General features: G+C 35.8%; 1 protein-coding gene across 1 annotated transcript in view; it reads right to left on the reverse strand.

Annotated features, from left to right (window-relative positions):
* MICU3 (mitochondrial calcium uptake 3) overlaps positions 1–25,363 on the reverse strand; it is a 107,712-nt gene that overhangs the window by 14,293 nt on the left and 68,056 nt on the right. Inside the window, exons 9-14 of the mRNA XM_022571098.3 lie at positions 21,501–21,596; positions 15,737–15,837; positions 15,067–15,238; positions 4,915–5,023; positions 2,740–2,897; positions 1,530–1,598 (exon numbers count right to left, since the gene is read on the reverse strand). Coding sequence (XP_022426806.1) covers positions 1,530–1,598; positions 2,740–2,897; positions 4,915–5,023; positions 15,067–15,238; positions 15,737–15,837; positions 21,501–21,596 — 705 coding nt within the window. The remainder of the gene's footprint in view (positions 1–1,529; positions 1,599–2,739; positions 2,898–4,914; positions 5,024–15,066; positions 15,239–15,736; positions 15,838–21,500; positions 21,597–25,363) is intronic.

The following is a 25,363-nucleotide window of genomic DNA, read 5'->3' on the forward strand; positions in this document are numbered from 1 at the left end:
GTCTAATCCTCAGTCTTCCAAAGTTCTAGAATCTAAGTAGTCATTTTTATCTATGGTTCTATATACTACTACACAGAATCAATAATGTCAATGTGACACTATTACAGGCTGGTTGGAAACACTATCTATATGAACATATAAATGGTATAGTCCTACTATTTTTTTAAATGTTTAGCTTAACTTCTTATAATAAAGGCAATATAAAGTTCCTCAAAATAGAGATTAGGAAGACCTGACTTCTTATGTTAGCTCAATCACAACAGTTACCACCTTAGATAAGTAAATAAGCCTACTTACCACTAAACATTTTAGACCAGCAATTCCCTAAATGGGTTCCATAAAATATTAGGCTTCAAAGCTACTTTGCAAAATACCAAATACTGCTGTTTTCTTTTAGAGAGACAAATCAATAGTGGCATATTAAGATCTGTAAGTCCTAAGGAACCTATTTAACCATATCTATTATGATATTTCTCATACTTATTTCTAAACAGCTTTTGGTCTTTTAACTAATATACATTGACATCCTATGCATATGTACCACTTTGGTAATGCCACTCTAGACAAATATGTTTTAATCTTGAAAAAAATATCAAAAAAATAGGTATTTGCAAGCATGTAAATGAATGAAAGTTTCACTGCAGAGACCTAATCAGAACCCACAATCAACCAAAATTTTATAGCTATAGTTGACTTTTAAAAGAAAAACAAAAAGAAAAAAGGAAAAACAAATCTCTCATTTTGGAGGTCAGCAACAAGTCTGAGATACTTATTTGGGTTGATACAAACTGAACAAATCTCCTGTATCTTCCTCAACTATTTCATTCCATGGTGATGGTGTAGTAAATAATAACTAAGATGGTTTTGTCATCACACAGGATGAGGCTCAAATTGCTCAAATCCTGGTTTGCATCTTACTAGCAAGTTATCTTGGGTAAATGACTCACCAAGTCTCTATTTTCTCTGCTGTTAAATGGGATATCTATCTGTAAGGATTAAATGAAATACTACATGTAGAAGAACACCTAGTATAGTGTCAGGCACCCAAAATAACTCTAAAAAAATTTAGTTGCTATTATTGTAGGAGATGTTTGGAATCATGATCCTAAAAAATAGTTACAAATATCCCTTAGATGCTAGTAATCCTAGATTATAAAAATGCAATCTGGATTCATTATATTGTATCTGCTCAGATACAAAACTACAGGTTAAGCAGAAAAATTTTCAGTCACAACATTCATGAGAATTCCAGTCAGATGAGTATTTATTCCAGTTCATTTTTAGATCACAACTTAATAGTGGCAAACTAATGCTTTGTTATAATAACTATTCTTAAACTGAACTGTATGGTGTAAAATGAAATCATTAAAAGACTAATTCTTAACTTGAATTAGTGACCTAAACATTAAAAATAAAATTATAATTCTATTTCTTTCAGCTATTACCTAAATGTTGTAAGAGAAAAATAAATTATGACCCTTCTTTTACTGTTACTGAACAAATTTAGACAAACAGAGGTGCTAACATACTTATCTGCTATGAAGTTCCTTCTTCAGACAGGATTTGAAAGTGGGATACTTCTGAACTGTTTTATAACCCTGTGGAACAGAGGATTAAAAGTGTGCAAATGTAAATAAAATGTTATGGGGTCACAGATTTTCAATAAATAAGGTAAAAATAAAAATACATAAAATCTAAGAGAGAAATACAGTGTCAGGGGTTTATAGCATAGTTTTATATTGGGGTGGCCAAAAAGTTTGTTCGTGTCTTTCGTAACATCTTACAAAAAAACCTTAACGAACTTTTTGGCCAACCCAATATTTTAGTTTGATCTTGCTATTCTAAAATATTTGAGGAAAAAAATGATTTTCAACGCATGCCCTTTTAGGCATTTGTGCCATCACCGCAAATGTTAATAACTAACCACTAGGTGGCAGTTAAGTACACGGTATCTTTACCAAGACAGTTGGGATTTTAAGAATCCATTAAAAATCTTTAAAAACATTGTCTCAGATGAATCTTGATTTTTTTGTACATATATATATTTTTTCTTTTTAAATGTATAATGCTCAGGGGTACTGTTACCAAAGAGGGAAGATTGAATATTCTAGCTGTTAATCATATATTTTTTTTCCATTTGTGGCACATCCAAATACATTAAATGTGTAAACATTTATTGATTTATGCTACATTTCATTCTTTAAAACATATTTCTGAGAAAAATCACTGAATTTCTTGTAATTATTTTGCAGTATAAGATGTTAAAAGGAAAGAACAGTTCAACAGACAAAAAAACATTTTTTACCTCATTTTCCATATAAAAAGTACTGAATATGCAGTGACTTAAGAACCTCACGTTGCCTAGTGGAAATCTGCATCATATAAAATGAGAAATAGTGATATTTCTTTGTATACTAGCAAGTCTTAAACAGCCAGTGTGCAGACTGAATCAAAATATTTGGCAACATTTCCCCCCCACAAACTGGGATGAAGACATTAAACTAATTGAATATGAAAATAAGTTATTAAAATCACACTGATTTTATATTTAAAAAAGCATCACCTTTTATCTCTTCAAATTGTTTTTGAAAATAGGTAGGGCCTTATGTTTTTCCTTTTCAAATATAACATCTGTTTATATCCTTAAAAACTTATATAAAGTGTTTCTGAAACTTAGATGGATTTTTTTCTTTCAGTTTTTAAAAAGGATAGCAATAGGCTTGAAATTTATAGGTTTACCCGGAATCCTCTATGGAGTCTGTCTTTCATAATTCCAATGAATTCTTTATAGCTTAATTGATCATCTTTGTCAACATCAAAAATCTTAAAGACTGTGTTCACTAAATGTGGTGAAAGTCTGAGGCCAGTGGCTACATAGACGGCACGTTTAAATTCATCTAGATAAATGACACAGAAAAGGAGTAAACCATTAACATTTTTATAATATGTGTTAATTACTAGCCAGGTTATAAAAGAAGATTTTTTTTTCTAAACATGGGTCATGATCTTATGTAACATAGCACTTTTCATTAATCATGCCATCTTTTTAGGGAACATAAAATTTTTTGTGGTTTTAATTAAAAGGGCCTACTATCAACCACAGACACTTTAGAGGTTATTAAGGTGAATAAGTTCTCAAAAAACTTACAGTTCAGATGGGAGATGACACACCTGCCCAAATAATCATTACACAGGACCACACAAAAAGCAGCAACAAAGCGCTATGAGAATTTGGAAATGAGTGGTTACTTGTGGGGTAGCGTGCAGTAGGGAAAGGAGAGAGAAGACAGCGATTAGGGAAGGCTGCCGCTTTGCATCTGAGTTCAGCCCTGAAGGATAAAGGATTTCAGCTTGTAGAGATGAGAGGAAATGGCAGATGGTGACATGAAAGAACAAAGGTGGGGCAGGGCACAGGAGCACAAGGCATGTTCAGAAAATGAGCAGCCTGGACACCCAGGAGCTGGGGAAGCTCTGCACGGGGACTTTGAGGTGAGGAACCTGTACGATCTTCAACAGGCAATTGGGGAACTGAAGAATTTTCCATAGCAGGTGTGTCAGGGTTAATCTGTTTTAGGAAGATTATTCTGTGAGTTGTCCAGGAAACGTCAGAGAGGAGAGTGGATAATGGCAGGAATACCACTGCGGTGGCTACAGCAATAGCTCTTTTTAAGAGGTGATAACCTGAATTAACATGCTAGAAGTGGCAACAGAAAAAAAAAAAAAGAGAGACAGATCTATTCCTAGCACCTGCAAGAGTGATTCTTTTCATTTCGTTTCATTCAGTTCCACAAAGTAAAAGAGCAACTTTCCATTCTGAACCAGCTAAGCAGATACTGACTTTTTCTCTTTTTAAAGTTGATTAGTAGGTTTACCATGGCAGTAAAACATTGGCCTGTTAAGGCAGGGCTCCCAAAGGTTTTGGTTTTAAAACACTAAAATGTGTTAAGAAGATGCCTTATTTGAATATCTAGACCAGTCAAAGGGTGAAATATGAAAACTTTTCAGTTTTTAGGTTTCTTTTCCTCAACGAGTAAGTGAATGAAGCTATGCGAGGGATTCACTATCTGTGTTTTGGGGAAAGAGAATTATTAGCACTTAAGAGGCTCCGGTTTGCCTTGTCCCTAGAACTTGGTTAATAAAATAACGAGACTGTCCTCTGAGATTGAACTGGGGGATTAGCACTTATTAGATTATGGCAGACACGGGTAAAATCACCATAAAGACATAACCAGAAAGTCCTCATATGGCAAGAATATTTAAAAACAATATGGCCACGAGGGAAGGGAAGGTGGGTCATAGCCACAGAATCCTGGGAAAAGGACTTGACTTGTTAGTCTACCTACAGGGAAAGAATGAGCTGGTCCTGAGGACTACAGCATTCAGAATTCTATGGCAGTTGTATTTTTTGGTAAATCAGGCAAAATTGACTGTCATTTTTATATATCGTTCTTAAAACTTAGCTAATGTAAGTCCATGGCTAAGAGGTGGCTCTGTTGACAAAATTCAGGTTTCTGAGCCAGCAGAGAGTGTGGGTAAAATCAGTAATACAAACAAATAATATGACTATCACCCTGTGATGATGTTTGCGGCATGGCCAGCTGGCTCTTCTATAGGGAGACACATATCCCCTCAAGGTTACCAAGCAGCCATGAGGTTTCTTCCTCTTTAAACCTTTACAAACATCATTAGCTTTTCCCATAATATGCAGTGAAGGGCAATCATAAATTTAATACAAAATAGTAGCATATTTTCCTAAATTTAGCTTAGGGAAAACAAATTTCCTGTTGAAGTATACACCAAACTTTCAGGCAAATTGATGGCTAATATGATATATCTAGTTAATTTGTTGTCAAAGTCACCAGAAGCAACGTAGGAATATGGTTTGCTTTTAGTTTTTGAAAGTTTGTTACTTACCTTGCCCTATAGAGCGACTTGCAAAATTATACATATTCAAGGCTATTGCAAAGTCTTCTAGGTTGTTCAAAAACTGGAAAAATGACCTGAATTCATCAAATGTAATGCCCTATATTGGGAAAATATATGTAAATATATTTAGCATTGTCAAATTGATTTAAATAAATATCTACGCTTACTAGAAATAAGTAGATTGAGCATCAGCAATATATCTTGTAAGTATATATTTCCAGGGTACCTTCTGAAACCTTCTTTCTCCAAATGAAATGTAAAATTCACTCAAATTTTTTCCACTGGGTAATGTTGCTACTATTAGCAATGATAGGTGAAAATATTTTTAAAACACTGTCATATCAGCACAAACTTAAAAATGCTACAATAAACATAAATTTAAAAGTTTCCATTTTTGGAAATTCTCACTTCAGGCCTGAATTTCTTAAACTTTAAAAGTAAGTATGATCATTAAGAAAAAAGAAGAAAAAAAAAACCCTCTGAAAACAGTTTCTCGGGCTTCCCTGGTGGCGCAGTGGTTGAGAGTCCGCCTGCCGATGCAGGGGACACGGGTTCGTGCCCCGGTCGGGGAAGATCCCACATGCCGCGAAGCGGCTGGGCCCGTGAGCCATGGCCGCTGAGCCTGCATGTCCAGAGCCTGTGCTCCGCAACGGGAGAGGCCACAACAGTGAGAGGCCCAGGTACCGCAAAAAAAAAAACACACAAAAAAAACAACAAAAAAACCCCCAGTTTCTCCTGTACATGTATTTCTCCTTAAATATATTTCAGCATTAGGTCATTAAATGTCTTTATAATGACAATGCAAAATAAGTATGTCTAATAAGCCAACAGTCGTGTATTTTTACTTGTTCCTGCCATGATAAGGCTGCCAGAACAACAGGAGGAAGTACAATGACTGTAGCAGAGCTCTGGGAGGCCCAACACAGGGCTTCCGGTAGGGTCATGGAAAGGGCTCTGGAATTTCATTTACTGTAAATTGAAATTATTGCCACTGCTATAACTTCAATTAAACAGGAAAGTGACTTGAAATAAGCACAATGTATCTCTGATAATAGGAATTTGGATACAAAGGGCTGCATTTACTTGATGTGTTCTCCTCAGCAAGATGAACAAAATTGAGAGACTAAGTAAACAGAGAACAAGCAGAGGGCTGAGAGCTTAGGCTTCACAAATTCTGACCTTACTACTGGGGTAGCAGGGGAAGGGAAGCTAAGGAGGTGGCACTGGAAAGCTGGGCAAAGAGCCAGAGAGTTTATTTTCATATAAGTCAGCTACTGATTAAGTGATTTATTATCAAAATAATATTATCAATTTGTTATTGAAATAATAATACCAAATTTTAATACACATTAGTTCCACTTCAATTATAACCCCTCTTTACTTTCAAGGAGAATCATCACTGTCATTTCTCTTCACTTTTTCTTTTTCTCTTTCCTTACATTCATTTATGGCCATTCCAACTCTGGATTCTGCTTTGTGATCTGATCCCCCCTGCCATGTTTTCCTGACAGGACTGTTTGACTCAATTAGGGAGACTGAGCCAGAAGGGGTTTATCTTGATGTGAAGAGCTTGTTGCCAGGGAAACTGGCCACTGCTCTGGTTCTGTATCAGTTTGTGCTGGATCAGCTGTCCCAGCAACAATCTCTGTGTCAGGGTGACAGGTTAATGCTGGTAAAAGTGAAAAACAAGAGGATGGGATATTTTAAAACAAAGTGTAAACAAAAATGTCAATACTTTTAGGGAGCTTAAAATTAAAAGCAAATCAAAGAATGACAGAATACAATGTTCTCCATCTGAACCTTTGGATTTTTCAAAATGGGGATCTCATGTTTGGAAAGACAGGGCAAATTCAAAACCATACAGTAATTGTTTTGTACAGATTAAACTCTTTGTGTTTGTAAATATGGAATTGTAAATTGAAAAACAGGGCATTCAGTTTGATGGCGATTATTTAAAGCAATCCATTCTTAACAGAAGTGAGGGACAGACAGTCTGGGGAAGTGGCAGAGAGACAGGGGTATGGCCATTTTTTCTCCCTCCCCATTCTTATTCCCAGAATCACTTCTGTAATGAACCACTGGGACTTGAATGGAGTGTGTCCTAATCGTTAGAAGTGGAGTAAAAAGAAGTAGCTTACATCGTAACAAAAATAAAGTGATGATAATATCTGATGACTTTAAAGTATCAAAAATACATATATACTGAGAGTCCAGAAATAAACCCAAATATCTATGGTCAACTGATTTTCAGTAAGGGTGCCTTGTTCTCAAATTGTCGTGATATGTGATTTGACCTGTCTGGTGATTCCCTGAAGGACCAGCACAGAGGCTGACTTTTGTTTCACCCTTTTCCCCTTGGACTAGAATGGCTTTCCTGGTGACAGTGACATCTATTACAACATTTAAAGACATACACACTCTATGCCAGCCTGGGGCAAGGGACGACAGAGGAGACAAGTGGCAGACAGAATCCAAAAGCCTGGGAAGGAGGAGGCTGAAGAGAATGGTTACTGGGAGAATAGGGGCTCACAGCGCTATTGCATATACTTGGGAAACTGGACATGCCCAGGAACTGACACATGCTTTAACAGACCTGAGAGGACCCTAGGTTACCACCTCTGGCAGATATGTGAGCTCTGTGAGAGCAGGAGGTGAAGGTAAATAAAGGGGCTTAGGTAGCCTGGCGTAGTGCTGAAGGAGTGCTCCAGCTCATAGCTTAACTGCAAAGACTGGGACAGTACTATATTTTTTTCTTCTTGGCTTCAGGCATTTAAGGAAATCTCTGTCAGTTCTCTGGCTAACCCCTAAGATAAAGGAACAGAGTCTTAAGTGACTGCACACGACAAGGAATACAGTCTTTTCTGTTTGTTTAGTGACTTATCCAAGCTATTTTGCAAATGGACAACTGTAGGGGAGAATGTGATTTCCAGAGTTACCATATAATATTCAAAATGGCTAGTTTTTAGCAAAAAATTACAGTGCATACAAAGAATCAGGAAAATATGGCCCATTCACAGGAAGAAAAAAAAAGAATCAACAGAAGCCATCCCTAAAGAAGCCAAGACATTGGACCAAAGAAAAAACGATTTTAAATTAATTGTTGTAAATATGCTTAAAGAGCTAAAGGAAACCATGGACAAAGAACTAAAGGGAATCAGGAAAACCATGTATGAACAAAATGAGAATATCAATAAAGAGACAGAAAGTGTAAAAGGAACCAAATAAAAATTCTGGAGCTTAAAAGTACAATAGCTGAAATGAAAAGCTGACTAGAGAAGTTCAACAATAGATTTGGGCAGACAGAAGAAAGAATCTACGAAATTAAAGAGAGGACAATTGAAATTATTCAGTCTGAGGCACAGAAAGAAACAAGAATGAAGAAAAGTGAACAGGGCTTCCCTGGTGGCGCAGTGGTTGAGAGTCCGCTTGCCAATGCAGGGGACACAGGTTTGTGACCCGGTCTGGGAAGATCCCACATGCCGCGGAGCGGCTGGGCCCGTGAGCCATGGCCGCTGAGCCTGCACGTCCGGAGCCTGTGCTCCGCAATGGGAGAGGCCACAACAGTGAGAGGCCCGTGTACCACAGGAAAAAAAAAAAAAAAAAAAAGAAAAGTGAACAGAGCCTAAGGGTGCTGGGGACACCATCAAGTTCATACATACATTACGGGACTTCCAGAAGGAAAAGAGAGAAAGGAGTCGAAAGAATATTTAAAGAAATAATGGTTGAAAACACCAAATTTGAGGGAAGACGGGAGTCTACACATCTGAGAAGCTCAATGAAATCTAAGTAGGATAAACTAAAAAACGCCCACACCAAGACACATATTCAAAGTGTCAAAAGCCAAAGCCAGAGATACTTGAAAGCAGCAGAGGAGAAGCAGCTCTTCACGTAGAAGGGATCCCCAATAAGATTAGCAGCTGACTTCTCATCAGAACTCACAGAGGCAAGAAGTGAGTGGGATACTTCAAGTGCTGAAAGAAAAAAACCTGTCAACCAAGAATTCTGTATGTGGCAAAAGTATCCTTCAAAAATGAAGAAATTAAGACATTCTCAGATAAACAAAAGCTAAGGGAATTCATTACTAGCAGACCCGTCCTACAAGAAATGCTAAAGGAAGTCCCTCAGGCTGAAAAAAGAAACTAGATAGCAACTCAAAGCTATATAAAGAAATAAAGAGTTCTGGTTAAGGTAAAGGTAAAGGTGATTACATAGATAACACTTCATACTCACTAGGATGGCTATAATTTATATATATAGCAATTCCACTCTAGGTATATACCCAAAAGAACTGAAAACTGGTATTCAAACAAAAAAATACATGTACACACATATTCATAGCAGCATTATTCACAATACCCAAAGGGTGGGAAAAGCTCACATGGCTATGGGCAGATGACTGGATAAACAAATAGTGGTATATACCTACAATGGAACGTTATTCAGCCATAACAAGGAATGAAGTACTGATAGATGCTACAATGTGGATGAACCTCAAAAACATTATGAAAGAAGCCAAGCATGAAAAGTCACATATTGCCTGATTCTTTTTATATGAAATAGCCAGAACGGTTAAATCCACTGAGAGAAAAAGCAGACTGATGGTTACCAGAGGCTGGGGGAAAACACTTAATAGGTACAGGGTTTACTTCTGGTGTAATGAAAATGTTTTGGAAATAGAGATAGTGGTTGTACAACATGTGTATATACTAAACGACACTGAATTGTTCAGCTTAAAATGGTTAATTTTATGTTACATGATTTTTACCTCGGTAAAATTTGAAAAAATCAAAAGACTAGAATGAGGAAAAGATTTAACTTGAAAAAGCCAAAAAAATCATCAAGACAAATTATCATCCAAACTAAAACGACCATTTAGAAAACATGCGCTTAAAAGGACCTCAGGAATATAAACTATGTTTATTCTCAACACAAAATTCATACTCATATCATAAATTAAGTGTGCTATTTAGATCAGTAACTGATCTAAACAGCAAATACATAATAACTTTTAGAAATATATAAACAACTTTGAAAGATTGAGGGAAGTGTACCATTGTGAAAAAAGCAGAAAATTCAAACTCTGAAATTTACTGGCTGAATGATCTAATAAGGTAAGTCTCTTAAACCTTTCTGAACATCAGTGTCCTCAAAGCTTAATAACGGTAATTTTATTACTTTCTTGTTAATATTTACATTACGTGGTTATGATGAGAAGCCCTCTTCCCTTCCCTTCTACAGTCTCTATCTACATTCTCTCCTAGATAAGTTCACCTGGTCCCATGGTATTTAACATTTTTTAAGTTATTTATCTTATATGGCAATATATTCACCTGTTCAAAATTCAAAAGGCACAAAAGAATATACAACACAAAATCTCCCTTTCTCCCACCCTTGTCACCTAGCCATGTAGTTCCTTTCCTTGGAGGAACCAATGTTTTCAGTTCTGTGGGTCCTTCTAGAATTAGCATAGGCTATCTTTTTAAACAAATGGTAGTATACTATATACAATGCTCTAAGTTGTGTTCTTTTTCATTTACTGCATCTTGGAGATCATTCTATATTAGTACATAAAGACCTTTCTTAGTCTTTTTCCAGCTGCACCTTTTCCCATTTTATAGTTACATCATAATTTATTTAACCAGTAACTTACTGCAAGAGGTAGTTTCTGGAATTTAACCAGTATGTTACTGAAAGAGGCAGGTAGTTTCCAATCTTTTGCTACAATGCTATAATAAATAACTTTGTATATATCTACCATTTCATATGAGTGAATATATATGTAGATAAAATTCACAAAAACAGAAAAGCTTTAAGTTCCACATCTTTAAATATTATCTATCAATTCATTTGACAGGGGCTCTAGGTGCTGCGGATATATGAGTGAATAAAAAAGATAAAAACACTAGCCTTCCCGGAGTTTATGTTCTAGTTAGGGGAGACAGACAACAAATAATAAAAATAAGTAAATATCAATACTATTATTTATCCAGATAAACAATGAAAAATAAAAAGTAAATTATATGGTATGTTAGAAGACGATAACGCTATGGAAATAAAAACAGATTAAGGGAAGAAGGAATAGGGGATGCCAAGGGAAAGGGTTATAATTTATCTACTAGAGTATTACTTACATAGTAAGTTACATATTATTTATATAATAGGTGAGTCTTTATATATTAGATTGGAAGGGTAGGCCTCATTGAGAAATAACATAGTGAGCGATATACACAGCATATCTAAGAGAAGAGCATTCTGGGCAGAGAAAAGAACACACACAAAACCCCTGAGACAGCAGACTGCCTGGTATTTGAGAAACAGTAAAGTAGCCAGTGTGGCTGGAGCAGAGCGAGGACAGGGGAGAATGGCAGGAAGTGAGGTCTGAGGTAATAAGGGAGCAGACTGTGTAGGCCTTGGAGGCCCCTGTAAGGAGAAAAATGGGGAGTTACTATGATAAGATCTGAATCATGGTATAAAGCGCTTCCTTAAATGCTGAATGGGGGGCGGATGGCAGGGAGGCAAAGCTGGAGGCAGAGAGGTGACTTAGGAGGCAACTGACCTGGGTGGTAGCAATGCAGGTGGCAAGGAGTGATCAAATGCTGACAGAAGCAGTGTCAGGTGGATCTGTGATGGATTGTATGTAGAATGAGAGGGACAGGTCCAAAAATTTTGGCTAGAACGACTAGGAAGAATGGAGTTTCCATTAATTCAAGCAGGGAAGATGGCGCGTGGAGCAAGATTTTGGGGGGATGCTCAGGAGTTTAGTTTTGCAACTATTAAGCCTGAGATGTCTACTGGATACTACTGGAGATGCTGAGTAGGCGGTATGAAGTAAAAGACTGAAATTCAGGGGAGAAGTTTAAACTGGAGACACCATTTGGAAGTCTATACACCAAAAGTAGTCCTGATTGCACCCCTGAATGCTAGAGTCACACATCCAACTGCCTGCAGAATTTCTTCAAGTGGATACCTCATAGGAATCTCAAATTTAACTTGTCCAAAATAAAACCATTGATTCTTTCCTAATCCCAAGCTTGTAGTCTTGCTTAGCTCAATAAATGGCACTGTTTCACCATGTGGTTCAGGCCAAAACCTAGGAGTTCTTCATGATTCTTGTTCCATCATATTGCAGTCTAATCCAGCAACATGTTCTATCAGCTCTACTTTTCAAATGATCCAATATCTGACCACTTTTCCCTAGTTTCACCCTGGTCCAAACCATGCTCATCTCTTACCTATACTCCTATTATAACAACATTCTAACTTGCCTTCTTCTTTCAAACCGGGGCCAACTGAAGTCTATTCTGTATACACCAGCCACGATGATCTTTTGAGACATGAATCAGGTCATATCTGGCTCATGAGTTAAATCAGATTTGAGTGTCATAGTAGACAGCAAATACTCACTGAATGAATACTTGTTGAATGAACAAACATGACACCTATGTTCTAAAACAAGATTGGCAAACTTTTTCTATAAAGGGTCAGAGAATAAATATTTTTATTTTTGCAGGTTATATGGTGCATGTTGCAACTACTCAACTCTACTGTTATAGCTCAAAAGGAGCCAGAGACAATCCATTAAAGAATGAGCGTGGCTATGTTCCAATAAAACTTTATTTACAAAAATAGGAAGTAGGTAGTTCACTTACCACTGCTTTAAAGTTTAAATACTATAGTAGCTTACCATCACTCTTAGAATCACTATTAGAATAAAATCTAAACTTCTTATTTTGGCCTACACGGTCCTCTGAGACCTGACCCCTAATCTATCTCTCCTCGATCTCCTACTATTTCCCCTTCACTGACTTAACCGTTTTGGCAATTTCTCAGATAAAGGAAGCTTTTTCTGTCCCCAGGCCCTTAGTATTTGCTGCTTCCTCTGCCTGGAAGGTTCTTCATCCAGATCTTGGCACAGGTCATTCCTCACAGCCTTTCCTCAAAAGCTACCTTGATTGTCTATCTTCTTTTCTAGTCCTCTTCATAATATTTATCATTATCTGAAAAGATATCATTTACTATTTTTCCTTTACTTGTTTATTGTATCTCTCCACTAAGATGTGTTTCCACGAGAGAAGGATTTTGCTTATCTTGTCACTTTACCCACGGTGGCTACAAAAAGGCCTAGTAAACAGCAGATGTTTGATATCTGCTAGATAAATGAATGGAAATGAAAGTATTTTAGAAATGTAAAGTGCTATTCGAGTACTACTACTTGTTACTCTTTTGAGAAAAGAGGATGGCAGGTGAAAAGATGGTAAATACAGAAGCAGGGTGTGTTAGGAATATCACTGGCTTAGCGTCTTGGGTTTGAATCCTTGGGCAACTATTTTAAGTACCTGAGAACCTTAGCTTCCTCTTTTCTAAAAGAAATTTATCAGTATCTGGAAGGTTGTTCTAATGATTGATGAGATAATGCAAAAAAAAAAAAATCAGTGAGAATCAATGCTGGTTCACTTGCTATATTTTCCTTTTCTTACTGTAATAATTTGTTACATTTAAGATACCTCTATCAATTAGAAGTTTTGAGAGGCTGAATATAACTTAAAAGAAAATTTTTTATTTTTTGGCTGTGCCACACGGCTTGCATGATCTTAGTTCCCTGACCAGGGATCGAACTCGGGCCATGGCAGTGAAAGCACATAGTCCTAACCACTGGCCTGGCAGGGAATTCCCCTCCGCCAAACTTTTTATTTTGAAATAATTTTAAATGTAAAACATTGGTGCAAAAACAGTACAAAGAGTTCCCTAAACACTTCACCCTGGAATTGACTTTTTTGAATTTCAGATTTTTATAAGTTTCCAGTGGATAAAAGAAAAAAAAGCATATTCTTCAAGGCCCTAAATAATACACTCGTAGCTTGACAAAATAGTACAATTTCTGATATTTATTTTTAGGGAAGTGTCTATGAATTAGAAAAAATTTACTTCAACATGTAAAACAGATAAAAGACCCCTAAGTGATTACATAAACTAATAGTCAAATGCATCAAGTCCTTTTTTCCTCATTCTGTAGGGGACCTGCAGAATTGTTAGAACCGTCACAGTGTATCCACTTTAAACAAAGTCAAACTGTTTGCAAGTTTTTCTTGGATAGATTAACTTGATCCTTCTACAAACACAAATAGAAGGCAATATATCCAAAACATCCCATGCTTGAAGGGGTACTTGTAACACCAGTTCTACTTGGTTGCAGTGATGCACTCAAATACCACTAGATAATGCAACTGCTCAGAATTGCTGACAAAACATTTGCTACTAAACAAATAGACAATCAGTTGTCCCAGGTTCTTAACCATTCATGCCATCCAAACTCTTTGAAAAACCTCACTTCAACTACCGATAAGATCACTCACTCGTCAATAGCCGTCTTCTAATGACCTTTTATTAAGGGTATTATAGAAATGAATAAAGTGTGACTGAAATGATGTCAATATAAATCGTTTTATATGAGGTGATGTTTACATAGTAGTCAAAGCTTATAGCTCAGCAGAATTCTCTTGAAAAGTGATATCCATAATGTGAATAAAACAACTGCTAATAATCTTAAAGGTTTTCAGCATGTCTAAGAAAAATATGGAAATCTACCCAGAATTATATTATTTTTTAAATTTTTTAAAAAATTTATTATTTATTTATTTTTGGCTGTGTTGGGTCTTTGTTGCTGTGCATGGGCTTTCTCTAGTTGTGGTGAGTGGGGGCTACTCTTCGTTGCAGTGCGCGGGGGCTTCTCACTGCGGTGGTTTCTCTTGTTGTGGAGCACAGGCTCTAGGCACACAGGCTTCAGTAGTTGTGGCTCATGGGCTCTAGAGCACAGGCTCAGTAGTTGTGGCGCATGGGCTCAGTTGCTACGCAGCATGTGGAATCCTCCCAGACCAGGGCTTGAACCCGTGTCCCCTGCATTGGCAGGCGGATTCTTCACCACTGTGCCACCAGGGAAGTCCCAACCCAGAATTTTAAGTTAATCCATTTTAAAGTTTAGCCAGAGCGCTTAAGACACAGAGGAGAAGGCTGGAATATATCCAAAGAATCTATTAATCCACAGAGAAGCAAAAGAACTAACAGAAGGACAATATATTTTACAGACCTATATAATTACAAGATAATAACATATGTAACAAAATAAAAATGGGGATTAGATACCTTTTCTTCAGGTATACTATAACGCACATTTTCCAAAAATACTGATGTATTTTCCACATTTGTGTATCGTAAAAGAATATGAGCAAAATCTTCTTCACTGATAGTATTCATCCCATTAGAGTAGGAAAGGAATTCTATTTCTAGAACTTCTGTTTGGAGGTTATCCATGAATCTATGACAAAAATACATAAACAATGAATAAGATAAATGAAGAGTGATGGTAACAGATGGTACTTAGCCTCTCAGGACTTTGGCTTCTTCATCTGTAAAATGGGCATAACAAGAATATCTTGCAGGGTAGCGATGAGACTTAAAGGAGTTAATGTGCCCGGCCTCGTGTTTACTGCAGCAAACACTATACATGCCTATTATTATTATTACTGCAGCTTATCGAGACTGAGGAATTGGTAATATTCTTTCTTCTGAATATATAGGAAATAATCAATCCAGATATCTGGATATTTTTCATCATTCAGTGACTTCCTGTTACATTTATCAATAGAACTACTGGTACACAAGCACTGACGGGAGTGGATATTTGTTCTAGAGTATCTTTAGTTAAGATGAAAGCAGCAAAGAGGTGAGCGTCACTGCACTAAATGATTCCTAAAGACCTTCCTGACTTTAGCATGTTAACATTTTTCAATACAAATATAAAAATTAAGCTCACCTATAAAAATCTTCAAAGTTGAGCTCAGCTTTTCCTTTCTTTCCAAAAAAGTGTACAAGAAGTGTAGTATCTGTTACTAAGTTTGTAATGTCATCAGCACGCTTTAAAAAAAATCACAATTTAAAGGTTAGCTGCAATAAAACAAAACAGAATACAGATACCCAATATCCCCCAAAGAACACACACACATTAACATTAGAATGAAAAACAGAAGGATGTATTAATACATGCCACTACAGTTAAAAAGAAGTTCAAAATTTGAAAATAGAAATACAGATGAAATTGATGTTTATCTTCAAGAAACTTAAAGTTATGATTATATTAAGAAGTCTTCAACCTCAAATTGTGCATATAGGGTATCTATAGTTTAAATGATCTAAAATAGTTAAAAGTCTTTAGTAATCATCAAATATTTTATTTTTATTTAAGTAATTTACTTTGGATTTTCCTAATCAACCTGAAAAATTCATTCATTTAGGATGTCCAAAAGAGGTAAATTCCTCAGATTATTGAACAGATAGGGCTGACAAAAGAATGGCCTCAAGCTTTGTAAAATAGTTTCCTTGAACCATGATTCTTCCCTATTGTATTCTTATCCATGATACTTTAAATAGAAGATACTGTATTTTGAAATAGAAACTACAATAATATTACCTTGGAATTTATATCATCTACAATTTTTTCCAAAGAAAAGTCTTACATTATTTTTTGAATGGATAAGAAATTAATTCCAGAGGATTTTCCCTTCCCCATTCAACTTGATAAACAAGTTCCAACAAATGTATTCTTAAAATAGCTTAATTATAGTCCTTATAAAGTTTAATGGCCTGAGAAAATCTTCCCTTTTTTAATGTAGCTTTATAGGTTTCCTTTTGCTTCCCTCCTTCCCATCCCATTCCCTTTCCTTCCTTCTTTGTCTTTCCTTCCTTCTTCACTTGGCCATTAACTCATACCTATCTTATACACTCAGTTACAAAAATAATAAAATTCAAGTGATTATAACCTCTCCCCATGTATTATCCTGGGAAATGTAAGAAAAAGTAAGAGGTTAAATAATAAGTATCATTTTCTATATTTAAAAAATAGCTGCAAATGTCCATCTAAAGGTACATATTTGAAACTATTACTTCTTGACCAGAATCATGATACCACTCCATAGAAAACATAATAGAAAATATATACTTCTCTTCAAAGCATCAGTCGTCTTCCATGTTCCCTGATATAGTCTCATCTTACCCATCTTTCAAACACTAAATTTGGCAATCTTTTGATTCCTGAGAGCCCCCTTCCCAATCTTTCATGAAGATAGCCATTTTTATCCTTCATAACATTGGTTGGGTCTTTATTTCCCTTCTCCCTAGACCAAATATTCTTCTTCTCTTGTAACGACTAGAATGGAGTTATAGAAGACTACATCTTCTGATAGGCTTATCCCCCTCCAACATGCCCTCTTTTAATCCATGAAACTATTTTTCTAAAGTGATCTTTCTGCTACATGGATTACTCATGTCTCTCTTAAAGACTCTTTAAAACATGTAGGGTATCTTCTACTTTAAATTATCTAAAATTGTTGAGATTCTTTAGTAATCACCTATGTAGTCTATATTTGTAATTTAGTTTGGATTTTTCTAAATAATCTCTAGAATGTAACCTCCTAATAATTGGTTTGGACGATCTCTACTACTTCTTATTTGAGTTTGCTGACAAGTTCCAAGTATTCTCAGGAGCTGGAATAACTGAGAAGTTCCCTATAATATAACCAATATATACATGTTCTTATTGGTAGTCATAAGATGCTTTGGACAAAAGCTTTAAGACCTTTGTGGGGGGAGAAGGTAGCTTGTTAATTATAGACATTCTTTTGTGATCATGTATAATCAAATCTAATCAGTTTATTATCCAAGGAACAGCTTAATTTATAGTAGGGAGAGGAAATATTTGAGAAGGCATGCCTAAAGGGACCATAATAGTGGAGGCTCGAGCCAATCAGAGGTCAGCATGAAGAACTGGGGTATCCATCTGGAAGCTAGAGCGATGGAATGTGGAAGAGGGGCAAAGTGACCAAGAAGAGGAGCAGGGATAAGGTTTTAGAACAAGTTGCTGCTTCACAAATAAGCAGTAGCGTGGTGAGAAAATAGGATGATGAACTCAAGAGGGAGATTTCTGGTTTGAATTCTGACTTTTTTCCTCGTTAGTTAGGTGACCTTGGGGAAGTTAATCTCACCGAGGATATAATTATCCTCAGGAACAACAACGGTACTTACCCTAAAGGGTTGCTGTGAGGATTAGATAACTCACATTAGTCAGCACTATAACTGGCATATTGTAAATGTTCAATAAGTGTTAGCTATTATTATTCATTTCTGACAAACCAGTATATTCCAAGAAGTTGAAAAAGGACTAGACAAGACAGAAAATAATGTTGGAGCTTAATGCAAAAAAATATTTTTACATGGTATACTCTTACTTCTTTTGTGTTATTGAAACTATACATATATGTTATATAGATCTTAAAAAATGCCTTAAAATGAGAGGATACAGGAACACCAAAAGTTAGAGAACCCTGATAACATAATTATGGAATGTTTTCCTCTAGTGTTGTCATGTTCCTTACCTCGAGACATAATACACTGAAATGAGGTGGCTTTGCTTTACACAGGTTTTAAATAACGACCTTATTCAGCCAGTTTTCCTCATGCCCATTGAGCAGAGCAAATCTTCATTTACAGTCTTTCATCATCGAAATCTTATTAGACTTAGGTTGCTCTTATCCAGATAATCCAGACCCACAGAGGCATAAACAACAGTTTAACATTAGAGAGAAAAATTAGAAAATGGAAATGGTGAAAACCTTTTCCCCCCATTCAGTGAAACAGAGTACTGTTGGGAGTCATTGAAAACTATACCAGTGTCTTTGGTATCCTAACAGTGTTATATAACTTAAATCACAGGAGAGTTGAGACAAAAATAGAGACTTTTTATCCCTTTGATTCTTGTGCTCATTGTTAAAATAAAATGAATTCAGGTGTTTTCATTAACAAAGCGAGAAAAAGCCACAAAAGAACCCCATGCGAGGCCATTATCTAACTTCGTTTTGATTAAAAATTATTTTAAATGATTTCACCAAAAATGGAATAAACAAATTAAAAAACTTGCGTAAAACAAAAATATATCAAGCTATTAAAGAGTTTTAAGAAATTCTTTCAATATATTTTTATTGATTACTATATGATAATAATCTTATCAAGCTCTACTCATGGGCTGGAGGAAATCATCAAACTCTTGGTTTGTTAGGAAGGTTTTAAATAACCTACTGAAACTTATTAAGGGTTAGTAAAGTTTAAAGCAGATAAGAAAAAAATTTAAATTGCATCTGTAAAGCTCAAAACAGTTGTTGTAATTCTGGTACTCAGACTGTAGTCAGTAGCTGCATGATAGACATACTGTACTATGAATTTATTATCTATTATTTTGGTTAGAAAGTGGTATCAGCTGTGGTATTCAAATTTTCATTATAACATGGTTTTACTATCACTGAAAAAAAATTTATGGTTAGAAATAGCTTTGCAATAAGAATATGAGAGGCTAATCTCAAATTTACCTACATTATGTAAAGAGAACCGCTTTATCTCAATATTTACATTTTAAATATAAGAGAAACAAAGACATACAAATAGATTTCTAAGCTTTCTTTCTGAACTAATTCAAATCCTGAAGTACTGACAGTATAAACAATTCAATGTTTCACTGGCATCAGTAGTAACCTATAAGGCATTATAATGAGTTGTAATTTAACTACAGCTAATTCTCAATTATCTCCTCTAATGTGGGAGGGCAGTAACAGAGATGATCCCCCAATGATTATTTTACTTGGAAACACAATATAAGTTTTGTTTTCTTTTCTTCTTTTTCTTTCCACTTCTCTCCATCAAATTTGTTTTCACGATGTTTGAGTCGATTCACTAGTTGATTTAGCAGCTTATGCTTACAGTGTGGACTGACTACAGCTAACGGTGTGCTGGTGAACTGGCTCTCCAGGAAAACACAAAAGCCTGATTTGTAGTGTTTGCCAATGTCTACGGTAGTAACATGCCTATCATGGTCAATCTGAAGGTACCAACGGAATGTCATGGAATGCTGAGTTGGGAAGAGATGTGCAGAACTAGCTCTGGGAAGCTGTAAAAGCCAGCTCCAGCACACATCAGATGGAGCAATAAACATCTTCAAAAGATCTTACGCAAATCTTATATAAGATCTTTGAGTATATGTAAGAGCTGACTGGTCTTCTGATATTACCAAGATTTAAATTAAATTTGACATATAATAAGCAGGTTGTGCCTAACTGTGAGAATTTCTAGCAGAGTTAAATGGGATTGAAGATCAGTTGGAGGCTGAGAGGTGGACAGCCTACGGTGGGAAGAGACAGCAGGACACGACTGCTAATTTGAAGCTGGGCACAGCAGGCTTGTAGGGACTCTAAGGACTAGTGTCCCCCATTGCTCTTACTTTTAGGCACTGACTACTATATGCCTACATAAATGATTACAGAATTAAGCACTTCTAAAATATGTGTAAATGGACTATCTACTAGCACTTTATGCCTAACAATAGCTAAAATTTAAAAGGTAATTTTTAAAGATTAATAATTGCTGGTCATAATTACATCATATTTACGTATCACAGACAGACTATATGTAGGGCAGAATGCTTTATTTATTTGCTTTAGGACTTTAAAATTGTGCACAAGTGACAAAATTAACATTTACAAGTGTTTGCCCTGCTCTAGAGGTGTCCACTGAGTAACACTGTCTATGTGGGTAACAGAATTCATTCCAGTTTACTTCTCTAGATATTTTTAAGTATAACTTTTAAAAGTCAAACTTTAGAAAAAGAAACGAGAAGCCAACTTTCAAGAGAAAAAGATAATGAAAAAATACATCTCTTGGTATTTACTGAAAAGTCCTTTGTGGTAAGCCAGACAGCCATCTCTAATAAAGTTCTTAAAAATTCTTAATAGGGAACATAGAAAAGTATTTAATCTACAAGACATAGCCCATCTTTTAAAGTGACAAATCCCTATTAACAGTGCCATAATGAGAGTGGGGTGGTGGGAACAGTCCACCTGAGTGCAGCAAAAAGGTATGTGTCTCTATGGAATTTGAAAACAATAGTGCATGATATAATGGTCAGTCTACTTTTAATTTTCCACACACTGGCAATCCTAACCAATGTCAAGGTAAAATGTCCTCCCTTCCCTGACTGACAGCTGTTAGCACACCTCCCCCATGCCCACCCTTGGTAAGCCACTCGCTATTACTGTTAGGAAATTTGATTTTAAATCTACCATAACTCTAAAGCATTATCTATCTTTTACCAAGTTAGAAGTTACAGCACTTCATGTAACATTGTCAATTATAAGGTTAAAAGATTCAGTGAAACTATAAAATAGTATTTTCAAATTTCCTGAAAGTGACCTTTAAGTGAAAAAGAACAGTATTTCCTTTTAATTAAGTTGGAAAGTCGTGTTTTCTACAAGAAGCGAGTGGATTTACCATGGGCTATTACAGGTGACCTTGCCGTCCCTGCCAGCACAGTTGACATATTCAAATATACCAATTTATATATAGGAATTACTGCTTTACTGGAGAAAAAGAGAAAATATAAAATATATTTTTGGTTTCATCGCTATGACTCGAAAATGAAATGAGGACTAGATTAACAAAATGGCAAATAGTACAAGGACCTGGTTGAGGTTTAATTATACCTCTGCGAGGTCTGAAAAGAGTGCTTGGCTTGTATTACGTCTCAGTGTGTCCCAATAGCTTCTGGAGACAAGTTCCTCAGCATCTGTTTTAAGTACCTGTAGAAGTTTTAAGAAGCACAACTGAAATCTAAAGAATAGTCAGAAACAATGATAATTTATACAGTTTAAATCTCTTCTAGCCAACCTTGAAAAGAAAACACATTAGCTTACCTTTTTTGTTTTCTGCTGCACACAGCAGTATCATATTACATCACTGGTAAACCCAGGGCATTTTCAAAGGTGTAATGGTATATAACCACTATTTCTAAGTACAATGTGGCTTTGTCAATAAGAATCACATTCTTCACCCCTGCCCCATGCCCTTCTAATGAAACATACGTAACTTCTAAGAAAGTGTGAAATAAAAATTTTATTCACACCTTGTGTGAAGTAAATTCATTTGGAGAAGATTTTGGTAATTTTATAGCAACCTATAAAAATTCAGCTTAATATAAAAATGAATCATTGTTGGTTAGCATATATTATGTTAGTGCATCAAAGAATCAAAATTACCATATCCATGCTTTAGAGAAAGTAAATTTAAATTAATCGAAAACCTGTCAAAGCTGATCAGGGATTTGGTGTCTATTGTAAATAGATCAGGTACTTTCTGATCTATTCCAAGGACAGAGCACTAGCTTCTATCTTGGTACAGGCTAGTCTAAAGCAGGCGATATCAGAATTAAGAAGTGTAGTCTAATCTTTACATGAAATGTAGAACTACAAGCTTAACTTGGGTCTCTATAAACAAAAATAATTAAAGGTGGTTTCTCTCAGGATTTACCAGGGAAGATTTCACAGATTCTCAGGCTTGGTCTTCTTTGGGTTATTGTGAGAAGAAAATGCTGCATGATGAATTTAGGAGTGAGTGGTTGATGATGAGAGAATTCTTATTATTTTGTGTGTGTTAGTTTTCAAAAGTCCAGTGCCACTAATAAAATTATAAGCATCTGGGAATTATCTCAAAGATCTGTGTTTTAATTCATTATTATGAACTAGAAAACACTGCCTACTGCCCATATTTTAATAAACTTAATAAAATGTTAATAATAAAGCATTATTAAGCAGGAATCACTTATATAACATAGATGTATTTATTACCATAAGTGTAAATGTAGCAATGTGGCAGAGAATCTACTCGTCACCCCCTTTAGTAACTAAATAAGCTGTAACCAAGTAAAATTAACTGAGTGTAGCACTAACACAGTTCATTTTCTTTTACACAGATATAGCAGAACCTCAATAAATGGTAACTAGGTTAAATACTCTGCGAAGTTATCTAAATATTTTGAATGTGGATATATTTTTAAACTGTAACGTAGAAAGGCAGTATATAGTCAAAAAAAGGACTGCTAAACCAATCTAACTAGAAAATAAGGCTCACTACACTATTATTAGGAGGGTAACAGGAGTGACTCGCTTGGTGAAGCCAGGCCTCTCCCCTACTTCCAAACCCTGGTCACCCTCATCCCTACCCCACCCACACAGACTGTGATGACATTATTCATACTTACAACATATGAAGGGATAAAATTGGTTTGACAAACTATATTGACACGGATCTCTATTGGAAAAAATGTATGTTCTGAGCATAGAAAAGGGAGGGAGGAAGGAAGGAAAAGAGCAAGAGAGGGAGGAAGGAGGGAGCCATAGTGTGAAAAGTTCATATACTGGAATCCTAACCCCCAAGGTGATGGTATTAGGAGGAGGTGGGGCCTTTGGGAGGTGATTAGGTCATGAGGGCAGAGCCTTCATGGATGGGATTAATGCTCTTACAAAAGGGGTCTGAGAGAGCTCCCTTGCCCCCTTCCACCATGTGAGGACACAGTGGGAAGGTGCCACCTGTGAACCAGGAAGCAGGCCCTCATCGGCTGCCACAATGAATCTGCTGGTTTGGTGATCTTGGACTTCCCAGCTCTCAGAACTATGAAAAATGATTATTCGTTATAAGCCACCCATTTTAAGGTACTTTTGTTATAGCAGCTCAAAGACAGAAGGAAAGAAGTAAGGAAGTAAAATAAGGGAGAAAGGGAAGATAGAAGGAAGGAAGAAAAAGGAAGTTAGGGGAAAAAAGACCGATTTAGAGTTGGGACTCCATCACTGTGGTAAGCAGAACAGAGGCTCCCTAAAGTGGTCCATGTGCAGACAGGTAAATACCCTATATATAAAGTAAGGGTCTGAGAAAGGCTACACTCAGAGGTTAGGCAAACTAGGAAAAAAATCCCAAAATAGTAGCCCATAGAATCAGGTGGTAAACTGTCTTTGCTATTAGTGATATTTAAAAACACAGAAAAATATAAACAAACAAAAGAAAACTACATCTTTATAATCTGTCCCACTATGACAAGTGTGGCCTGAGAAACCATAACCCGAGAATTGTAATTTAAAGTTACATGGGACTGCAGGTACCTGCAATGTATCACAGAAACAAACATACCCACACAAGTCTTCCCAGGAAAAACACACCCTTAACCCAGCCCTTACAGAATCCACACAGATGCATTCCAACAAATACATGCTCATAATAGGAAATTACTAAACGTAAAAGAACGTAAGCCACCATAAGTAGGAACCAGCAGAAACAACAAACAATAGAACCAGAGCTGCAGGCTCCAGATATTGAAATTATTAGATATGGAATACAAAATAAGTTTAATAAGTTTAGAGAATATGAAGTTGTATTTGACAGGACTTTTTAGGAAAAAGGGACTACCAAAAATTATTAGGCTGATTAGAAAAAAGAACCAAATAAAACTTCTAGAAATGAAAAATGAACCACTGAAATTTAATATCATATTATATATAGCTAGAGAGAAAATCAGTGAACTTGAAGATAATATGAATAAAGTATACAGAATGCAGTGTGAAAAGATAAAAAAATATGGCAAATTAAAGAGGAGTTAAGAGACATTAAAACATGAATATCTATCAAAGCTCTAGAAAGTAATATTAGGGAAAATGGGAAAGAGGCAATATTCAGAGACATATTGGCAGTGGATATTCAAGAAATAATGAAAGCAAACAATCCTCATATTTAAGAAGCCCAATAAATTTCGTGATAGATACAAGCAAAAAGAGAGATAGACTGTAATAAAACTGTAGAATACCAAAGGCAAACAGAATCTTAAAAGCACCCAGAAAGAAAACAGATTGCCTACAAAAGAATAATAATTAGACCCAGAGTTGACTTTTCATTTCCAGCAATAGAAGCCAGAAGACTGGGATGATACCACAATTTGCTGAGAATAAGTGTCAACCCATAATAATATATATAGTAAAATTCTTTCAAAATAACAGCATGTAAACATATATCGAATCATTATATTATACACCTGAAACTAATATAATGTTATATGCCAATTCTATCTCAATTAAAACAAACAAACGAATCCACAGAAACAGAAGAGGCTGGTTGGTGGTTGCCAGAGGCAGGTGGGAATGATGGTGGTAGGGAAAGGGGTGAAGGCGGTAAAAAGGTACGAACTACCAGTTATAAGATAGGTAAGTCTTGGGGATGTAATGTAAAGCATGGTGACTACAGTTAATAATACTGTGCTGTATGCTAGGAGTTGCTAAGAAAATAGGTCTTAAAGTTTTCATCACAAGAAAAAAAAATTGTAACTATGTGAGGGGATGGATGTCAACTCAACTTATTGTGGTATTTTGTGATAAGTACATATATCAAATTATGTTGTACACCATAAGCTGATACCATGTTATATGTCAATTATATCTCAATAAACTGGAAAAAAATAAAGGGAAAAAAAGAGATTTCCAGAGAGAGGGTTTTTAAAAAAATTTATTAGAAGATCACCTGAGGATAT

Source organism: Delphinapterus leucas, chromosome 21 (genome assembly GCF_059928025.1).
Source record: "Delphinapterus leucas isolate spDelLeu-1000000601 "Yukka" chromosome 21, BTC_Dleu_Yukka2, whole genome shotgun sequence".
NCBI lineage: Eukaryota > Metazoa > Chordata > Mammalia > Artiodactyla > Monodontidae > Delphinapterus > Delphinapterus leucas.